At 49.0% G+C, this 10,289-nt stretch overlaps 1 protein-coding gene across 1 annotated transcript in view; it reads left to right on the forward strand.

Annotated features, from left to right (window-relative positions):
- SLC7A6OS (solute carrier family 7 member 6 opposite strand) overlaps positions 1–5,383 on the forward strand; it is an 89,701-nt gene extending 84,318 nt beyond the window's left edge. The window contains exon 5 of the mRNA XM_063945358.1: positions 4,733–5,383. Coding sequence (XP_063801428.1) covers positions 4,733–4,833 — 101 coding nt within the window. The 3' untranslated portion in view covers positions 4,834–5,383. The remainder of the gene's footprint in view (positions 1–4,732) is intronic.
- Positions 5,384–10,289: the final 4,906 nt, after the last annotated feature.

Here is a 10,289-nt window from a genome sequence, read left to right on the forward strand (position 1 = left end):
TGTGGTCCCCGCGGCTAACCCGCCGTGGGCAGATAACTTGTCTGCTCAATTGAAGAAATTGAACCAGTCCTTGACTACTAAAAAGTCTGACCCTCGCTCGCCTAAGACCAAGGGGTCCTCTAAGCGAGCTCTTACCTCCTCAAAATCCACTGCTGTCTCTGACACCTCGTCTGATGAAGATGGCGCTTACAGGGACCCCACAGATTCTGACACAGATACTGCTGATGGGGAGGGTAGTTCGCATGTGGATGTTCCTGATCTTTTGGAGGCTATTAAGTTGATTCTACAGATTACGGATGAACCCGAGCCATCCGTCCCTCCTAAGAAACCAGATAGGTTCAAGCGTCAGAAGGTGGTTAAACAAGTTTTACCTCATTCTGACCACCTAGTGGAAATACGTCAGGAATCCTGGGGAAACCCAGGGAAGAAGTTTGTGCCTCAAAAGAAGATGCTGGCTCGCTATCCACTCGCGCCAGAGCTGTCTAAACATTGGGAAACGCCTCCTCCAGTGGACTTCGCATGTGGCTAGGATGGTGGTTTCCTCAGCTCTACCTGTCACTACCGTCACGTCTCTAAAAGAGCCTACGGATAAACGTGTGGAGGGTTGTCTGAAAGCGATTTACACCCTCACGGGTGCTGCACAAAGGCCCGCTATTGCAGCAACATGGGCTGCAGAGGCTATTGAAGCATGGGCCCTAGAGTTGGAAGCTGAAATCTCTTCTGACCATGCTAGACAATGCTTGTCATATATTGTCACAACTTCTCACTATATTAAAGAGGCGGCTTCTGATGCCGGTATTCTAGCAGCCAAGTCTTCTACTACGTCAGTCCTGGCTCGCCGGATATTGTGGCTGAGATCCTGGTCTGTGGATCTGGACTCTAGAAAAACCCTGGAGGTACTCCCTTTCAAGGGAGATATTCTATTTGGGGAGGACTTAAATAAGATAGTGGCTGACTTGGCTACTGCCAAACCTGCCTGTCTGCCAAGTACCGCTCCTTCTGTGTCGAAAGCTAAAGGTACTTCCTTTCGTCCCTTTCGTCCTTCAGGTAAAGTAAAAGGTCAGGCGTACCACAAGCAGGCCCGCACTTCCAAACCTGGTAAGCCAAAGCCCAAGAGAGCCTGAGCTGCCCATCAGCCAGCTTCCAAGACCGATAAGCCTGCCGCATGACGGGGCAGGCCTCCCCCTGGGGGATCCCAGAGTGGGGGGCCGGCTTCTAGGATATACCCAGGAATGGTTGAAGACCACTTCAGATGCCTGGGTACGGGAAGTCGTCACTCGAGGTTACGCCATAGCCTTCAAAAACCGTTCCCCCTCATCGATTTTGACTGACAGACGTCCCTTTGGACCAGACAAAGGCAAAAACTCTACACTCGGTGGTACAGAACCTCCTGGATACAGGAGTGGTAGTACAGGTGCCTCTTGCTCAGAGAGGCCGGGGGTACTATTCTCTGCTGTTTCTAGTCCCGAAACCGAATGGGTCCTCCCGGCCCATTCTCAATCTCAAGCTCCAAGTTCCGTATGGAAACCCTTCGCTCTATAGTTCTGGTCTTGGAACCTGGGGATTATATGGTCTCCCTGGATATACAAGATGCTTACCTGCATATTCCTATAGCAGTGTCGCATCAGCAATACCTGAGGTTTGCGATTGGCAACCTCAATTACCAGTTTCGGGCGTTACCTTTCGGTTTAACTTCGGCTCCGCGAGTCTTCACCAAAGTTTTGGCGGTGATGACGGTGGTACTTCACCGTCAAGGGGTCAGGATCCTACCGTATCTGGACGACTTGTTGATCCTGGCAAATTCCCCAGAACTTCTCCTTCGTCATCTGGATATGACTGTCCGGTTTCTGCAAGCCCTCGGGTGGCTCATCAACTGGAAGAAATCCTCCCTGGTCCCTGGGAGCGCTATTGGACACTCACAACCAGCGGTTGTTCTTGTCTCAGGAGAAAGTCCTGAAGCTTCAGGACAGGATTCGTTGCTTCCTTTCTCGTCCGCAAGTGTCGATACATTCGGCAATGCAGGTGCTGGGCCTCATGGTGTCAGCATTCGACATGGTAGAGTATGCTCAATTCCATTCTAGCCCCCTCCAGAGGCTGATTCTGGCCAAGTGGGACGGCCTGCCTCACCGGATCAGGTCTCACATGATCTTATTGACTCCGGAGGTCCGTCTGTCGCACTGGTGGCTCCAGGGCCATCCCTTCTGGATATCCGACTGGGTCCTGTTGACGACAGATGCCAGTCTGAGGGGTTGGGGCACGGTGCTGGAGCAACACTCCCTTCAGGGTCGGTGGACCAAGGAGGAGTCTCTCCTCTCGATCAACATTCTAGAATTGCGGGCGGTCTTCAACTCGTTGAACCTGGCCCAGCATTTAATTCAGAACCGTCCTGTTCAAGTACAGTCGGACAACGCCACCACATAAATCATCAAGGCGGCATTCGAAGCCGTTTGGCAATGAAGTAAGTCTCACGGATTCTGCAATGGGCGGAACGCCATCTACCGGCCATATCGTCAATATTCATTCCGAGAGTCCTGAATTGAGAAGCGGACTTTCTCAGTCGTCAGGACGTAGTGGAAAAGTGGGGCCTTCCAGACGTGGATCTGATGGCGTCTCGACACAATCACAAGGTTCCGATCTTCGGAGCAAGGACAAGGGATCCTCAAGCAGCATTCGTGGATGCGCTGGCGGTGCCGTGGAGGTTTTGGCTGCCGTACGTGTTCCCTCTGGTGTCACTCCTGTCCAGGGTAATTCGGAAGTTCAAGCAAGAAAGAGGAATCCTGCTTCTCATAGCTCCAGCGCGTCCCAGACTGCACTGGTTCTCAGACCTGCAGGGCCTATCGTCAGAGCGTCCAATCCTACTTCCACAATGCCCAGTTCAGGGCCCCTGTGTCTAGCCCAGCTGTCTTTGACGGCGTGGGTCTTGAAGCTTCCGTCTTGAGGGCTAAAGGGTTTTCTGAGGCGGTCATTCAAACTATGTTGTGGGACCGGAAACCAGCTTCTGCTCGGATTTACCATAGGGTCTGGCATTCTTACTTTGTTTGGTGCGCCTCTAACAATTATGACTCTTCCAAGTTTAGTACAGCCAAGTTGTTGGCTTTTCTTCAGCAGGGCCTGGACTTAAGCCTGCTTCTGGACTCCCTCAAGGTTCAAATTTCTGCCTTGTCGGTGTGGTTTCAGATAAAAATTGCGACCTTACCTGATGTGCATATCTTTACTCAGGGAGTGTTGCGTATCCAACCTCCCTATGTCCCGCCTGTGGCTGCTTGGGACTTGTCGGTGGTTTTGAAGGCATTACAAGAGTCTCCGTTTGAACCTCTTGGTTCAGCTGATCTTAAGTGGCTTTCCCTTAAGGTGGTGTTTCTGCTGGCTATTGCCTCAGCTAAAAGAGTGTCTGATTTGGGTGCCTTGTCTTTTAGTTCCCCATATCTGATATTTCACCGTGACCGGGTGTTTCTTAGGACTTGTCCCGATTTATTTGCCTAAGGTGGTTTCTTCGTTTCACCTTAATCAGGAGATTGTGGTCCCGGCCCTTGTCTCTCAAAGAGCGGTCTTTGGCTGTGGTACGGGCTCTCCGTATCTATGTGAAGAGAACTGCTTCTATTAGGAAATCTGATTCTCTCTTTACTCTGTTTGGGTTTCACAAACGGGGCTGGCCTGCTCACAAGCAGACTTTGGCCAGATGGATTAGAATGGTGATTGCACATGCTTATGTGAGGGCTGGTCTGTTAGCTCCTGCTCACATTACGGGCCATTCTACTCTGTCCGTTGGACCTTCTTGGGCGGCCCGCCGTGGTGCGACCCTTGAACAATTGTGCAAGGCGGCTACGTGGTCCTCCGTGAACACGTTCATAAGGTTCTATGCCTTCGATACTGCCGCTTTCCAGGATGCTTCCTTTGGACGCCGGGTTCTTGTGCCCGCTACAGTGCGTCCCCTCCCATAAGGAACTGCTTTAGGACATCCCCAATGTCTATCCTTGTGGAGCTCAGTGTACCCCCCAGCAGAAAACGAGTTTTATGGTAAGAACTTACCTTTGTTAAAACTCTTTCTGTGAGGTACACTGGGCTCCACAAGGCGCCCACCCTGACGCACTTAGCTTCTTTGGGTTGGTATGGCATTAGCCGCTGACACTTCTCCTGTCGTGAGAATGTGGTGTTTGTGGCTACTAACTGTTGTCGTCTCTTTTCCTGCTACTGCATTGGGCTGGTTAACTAAAAACTGAGCTCCTGTGCTGGGAGGCGGAGTTATAGAGGAGGCGGCGCTATGCATCTTGGGAACAGTCAAAGCTTTTGAGCCTGTTGGTGCCTCAGATCAAGATCCTACTATACACCCCAATGTCTATCCTTGTGGAGCCCAGTGTACCTCGCAAAAAGAGTTTTAACAAAGGTAAGTTCTTACCATAAAACTCGTTATTCCTACTATGGTAATCACAGCAGACATAATGCCTCTATGATGTGATCTATCACGCATGGACCATGTTTAAGTAGAGGTTACTCATGGTGTCCAGGGGGCTTCCATTGGGGTGACCTTGGTCTGTGATGAATACTAACAAAACTAACTGAAAAGTAAATGAAGCTTTAGTTAGTTGAGAGGTACAACTCTAGTAAGCAATATCTTAAAAGTAACAAAGTGATGCTGTTAGTCTCCCCCAATTATTTAGTAAGTTTCTTATATAGCACAGCATATTCCATTGCGCGTTACAAATGATGTAACATCCCGTTGTATACTCACTAGGTTACTATGAGGAGCATGATGAAGACGATGGATCGAATGCTTACCACCAGACCAAAGTCAAAGAATTAGAGGAGGAGGAAGATTCTGAGTATCAGTGGTAACTGTACTTTAGAGGGTATCTCTCTGCATCAATCTAATATACATGTTCTGTTTTTAAGAACAAGACTATCCCTTTGAAGCTTTTTGCTTTGTTCTTTTACTAAACTTGAGTTACATGGGCTCGCCGAAATATCCACCTGTCAGTGAGGAGCATGGTACACCGTGTCATGACTTGTTTCTCAGTTTTCAATGGCTTTGTTAATGTATCTTCAGTTTGTGCATATGTTTAGGGACAGCTTCGCTTCAGCTTATAGTGTCCTTATTAATAAAGTGTAATGGCTCCGCTGCAGCTTGGAATACTATTTATGGAATGCCTAGTGCAGCAGCCAGGTCTCTTGAAATCCTATTGTATGATTTAAGCCTTGAGTAATTATTTTCCTAAAATAACTGACCCCCAACTCCCCATCTGGGAAGAATACGTTTTCTGCACCAGGTAAAAGTAACTTTAATTGGTAGGTTGTGTGGTGTAACACTTTCCTTGTGTTATAAAGACACTTTTACAGCATCATTGTACAGTGTTAAGTCACTAATAAAATTTCTTTATTATATGAACTGTCTTGATGATATCTGCTTATCTGCAACCTAAACAATGGAACAAAGGTCAAAACTTTTTATATACTGTGTATAAATACACACACACACACACACACACACACACACACACACACACACACACACACACACACACACACACACTATGACTTTGGTAACTCTCAGCAAGTCAGATTATATAAAGTGCAAACTTCAGCTGTGCCATCCAAGCCATTCCTTATGTATGTATAGCAGAAATACTGTGCATACAGCAATATAGTCCCTTGCAAAACACAAACAAATCAAGCATTCTTCTAAAAGTTTGTTGTACATTAAGAATGGTGTTGGAAACCTGCTTTTTGGTTCTTGCAGAATGCATCGGGCATGAACCCCTAAAAATAATTCTTAAAATAAAATTGTCTACGCCAGTGATGGCTAACCTTGACACTCAAGCTGTTGTTGAACTACACATCCCAGCATGTCCTGCTACAGTTTTGCTTATTGGCCATGCTAAAACTGATGCAGGGCATACTAGGATGTGTAGCTCAACAACAGCTTGAGTGTCAAGGTTAGCCATCACTGGTCTACATCATCCTTCACAATTTGTATAAAGTTACATAGGATTACTTCTTCCAACATGTCACATGTATTCCCGCCCCACCATAGTTCCACCTTCCATATAGTAAGGAGATGTATGAGCGGACACTACCACTAAGAGCTATTGTTGGAATTCTGTCTACATTGTACAGTAGTCCTCAACCTCAAGAGAGGAGGCTCTCTCTATGGATGCAGGTGGGTTAATTACTGACCCAGCAACATAGACTACCTCATCTGTGCATGATTTAAGAAATCCACAAAACATGCTCCATTGGTGGCACTTGAGGACTTGAGTTGACAACCCGTGGTCTACACATTAGTCCAGAGGTTCTCAAATGCAGTCCTCAAGGTACCCCAACGGTCCAGGTTTTAGGTATATCCATGGCTCAGCACAGATGGTTAACTCAAACTGACTGAGGTGCTAACTGAGTCACCTGTTTCCAAGCATGGATCTACTTAAAACCTGGACCATTGGGGTGCCTTGAGGACAGTGTTTGAGAACCTCTGCAGTAGTTGATCTAGTATTAATCAGTCAATCTGGTCCTGTCGGAATCATTCGATTGCTACAGGCCTCCAGCTTGATGCACTTTTTTTTTATTTTCAAGTGTTATGAAATGCAGCTTCCTGAGGATTAGTTTAGGTTGCCACATGACATAAATGTTTTCTTTGTTGAATTCAAGTCCTGCAGGTTATGTACGGTTTACTTATGCTGCCTTTCATGTGATCATGCAATAACACTCCAGAAGCAGTCAGTATGAATAACAATACTGAGAGGTAGGGTGATGGTTGAAATATTCCTTTTCATTCTCTAACGTCCTAGTGGATGCTGGGGACTCCGTAAGGACCATGGGGAATAGACGGGCTCCGCAGGAGACTGGGCACTCTAAAGAAAGATTAGGTACTATCTGGTGTGCACTGGCTCCTCCCTCTATGCCCCTCCCCCAGACCTCGGTTAGAATCTGTGCTCCTAGTGGGCTCTCCTGAGCCTGCTAGTAAAAGAAAGTATTTATTAGGTTTTTTATTTTCAGTGAGCTTCTGCTGGCAACAGACTCACTGCTACGAGGGACTGAGGGGGAGAGAAGCAAACCTACCTGTCTACAGCTAGGTTGCGCTTCTTAGGCTACTGGACACCATTAGCTCCAGAGGGTTCGAACACAGGCATCTGTCCTCGATCGTCCGTTCCCGGAGCCGCGCCGCCGTCCCCCTCGCAGAGCCAGAAGAACAGAAGCTTGAAGACGGCGAAAACGGCGGCTGAAGACTCCTGTCTTCATTTAAGGTAACGCACAGCACCGCAGCTGTGCGCCATTGCTCCCAGCACACTTTCACACTCCGGTCACTGTAGGGTGCAGGGCGCTGGGGGGGGGGGGTGCCCTGGGCAGCAATTGAAGTACCTTTTTGGCATAACATACATCTATACAGTCAGGCACTGTATGTATGTAAAAAACCCCGCCATTTTTTTCACACAGAGGCGGGACAGAAGCCCGCCGCTGAGGGGGCGGGCCTTCTTCCTCAGCACACCAGCACCATTTTCTCTTCACAGCTCCGCTGGAAGGACGCTCCCCAGGCTCTCCCCTGCAGTATCCAGGTATAAGAAGGGTAAAAAAGAGAGGGGGGGCACATAAATTTAGGCGCAAAAGACATCAAATCGGCAGCTATTGGGTAATCACTTATTATAGGCGGAGCAAGTGCGGATAAATGTGGTGTCGGGGGCCGACACCTGATTGGATGGATATGTGGAAGGTCTTAAATGATAATGTAAGCTTCTTGCATAAAAGGTTTGATGACGCTGCAGCCTTGGGACAGCCGGGGTCTCAACCCGGGCCTGCCCAGGCGACTCAGAGGCCGTCAGGGTCTCATAAACGCCCACTATCTCAGATGGTTGACACAGATGCCGACACGGAGTCCGACTCCAGTGTCGACGATGATGAGGCACAATTACAGCCTAAGATGACCAAGGCCATCCGCTACATGATTATTGCAATGAAAGATGTATTGCACATTTCAGAGGTTAACCCTGTCCCTGACAAAAGGGTGTATATGTTTGGGGAGAAAAAGCAGGCAGTGACTTTTCCCCCGTCACATGAATTAAATGAGTTATGTGAAGAAGCGTGGAGTTCCCCTGATAAGAAAGTGGTGATTTCCAAAAAATTACTGCTGGCGTACCCTTTCCCGCCAACGGACAGGTTACGTTGGGAATCCTCCCCTAGGGTAGACAAGGCGCTGACACGCTTATCTAAGAAGGTGGCCCTGCCGTCTCAGGATACGGCCGCCCTAAAGGATCCTGCGGATAGGAAGCAGGAAGCTATCTTGAAGTCAGTGTATACACACTCTGGTACTCTACTGAGACCAGCTATTGCTTCAGCCTGGATGTGTAGCGCTGTAGCAGCATGGACAGATACTCTGTCAGAGGACATAGATCTAAAAAACACATGGAGGTTTTGCCTTATAAGGGTGAGGAATTGTTTGGGGACGGCCTCTTGGACCTTGTGTCCACAGCGACAGCTGGAAAGTCGACTTTCTTGCCTCCGGTTTCCTCACAGCCTAAGAAAGCACCGTATTATCAAATGCAGTCCTTTCGTTCTCAGAGAAGCAAGAAGGTCAGAGGTGCATCCTTTCTTGCCAGAGGCAGGGGTAGAGGAAAGAAGCTGCACCATGCAGCTAGTTCCCAGGAACAAAAGTCCTTCCACTAAGTCCACCGCATGACGCTGGGGCTCCACAGGCGGAGCCAGGAGCGGTGAGGGCGCGTCTCCGAAAATTCAGCAACCAGTGGGTTCGCTCACAGGTGGATCCTTGGGCTATACAAATTGTATCTCAGGGATACAAGCTGGAGTTCGAAGTGACTCCCCCTCACCGTTACCTAAAATCAGCCTTGCCAGCTTCCCCCACGGAAAGGGAGGTAGTCCTGGCGGCAATTCACAAGCTGTACCTCCAGCAAGTGACAATAATGGTCCCCCTCCTTCAACAGGGAAGGGGTTACTATTCCACACTGTTTGTGGTACCGAAACCGGACGGTTCGGTAAGACCCATTCTGAATTTAAAATCCTTGAACATTTATATGAAAAAATTCAAGTTCAAAATGGAATCGCTCAGAGCGGTCATTGCAAGCCTGGAAGAGGGGGATTTTATGGTATCTCTGGACATCAAGGATTCTTACTTGCATGTCCCCATTTATCCACCTCACCAGGAGTACCTCAGGTTTGTGGTACAGGACTGTCATTACCAATTCCAGACGTTGCCGTTTGGTCTGTCCACGGCACCGAGAGTATTTACCAAGGTAGTGGCCGAAATGATGGTACTCCTTCGGAAGCAAGGAGTTACGGTTATCCCGTACTTGGACAATCTCCTCATAAGGGCGAGGTCCAGGGAGCAGATGTTGATCAGCGTAGCACTCTCTCAGGAAGTGTTGCAACAGCACGGCTGGATTCTGAATATTCCAAAGTCGCAGCTGATTTCTACGACGCGTCTGCCCTTCCTGGGTATGATTCTGGACACAGAACAGAAGAAGGTGTTTCTCCCGGAGGAGAAGGCCCAGGAGTTAGTGACTCTGGTCAGGGACCTCCTAAAACCAAAACAGGTAGATCAGTGGGAAAGATGGTGGCCTCATACGAAGCCATTCCCTTCGGCAGGTTCCATGCAAGGATCTTTCAGTGGGATCTGTTGGACAAGTGGTCCGGATCGCATCTTCAGATGCATCGGCTGATCACCCTGTCCCCGAGGGCCAGGGTGTCTCTTCTGTGGTGGCTGCAGAGTGCTCATCTTCTCGAGGGCCGCAGGTTCGGAATACAGGACTGGGTCCTGGTGACCACGGATGCAAGCCTCCGCGGATGGGGGGCAGTCACTCAGGGAAGAAACTTCCAAGGGCTGTGGTCAAGTCAGGAGACTTGTCTGCACATAAATATACTGGAACTAAGGGCCATATACAACGCCCTGATTCAAGCGGAGCCCCTGCTTCGAGACCAACCAGTGCTGATTCAGTCAGACAACATCACGGCGGTCGCCCATGTAAACCGCCATGGCGGCACAAGAAGCAGGGTGGCGATGGCAGAAGCCACAAAGATTCTTCGTTGGGCGGAGATTCACGTACAAGCACTGTCAGCAGTGTTCATTCCGGGAGTGGACAACTGGGAAGCAGACTTCCTCAGCAGACACGACCTCCACCTGGGAGAGTGGGGACTTCATCAAGAAGTCTTCACACAGATTGCAAATCGATGGGAACTGCCACAGGTGGACATGATGGCGTCCCGCCTCAACAAAAAGCTAAAAAGATATTGCGCCAGGTCAAGGGACCCTCAGGCGATAGCTGTGGATGCGCTAGTGACACCCTGGGTGT

Source organism: Pseudophryne corroboree, chromosome 11 (assembly GCF_028390025.1).
Source record: "Pseudophryne corroboree isolate aPseCor3 chromosome 11, aPseCor3.hap2, whole genome shotgun sequence".
Taxonomy (NCBI): Eukaryota; Metazoa; Chordata; class Amphibia; order Anura; family Myobatrachidae; genus Pseudophryne; species Pseudophryne corroboree.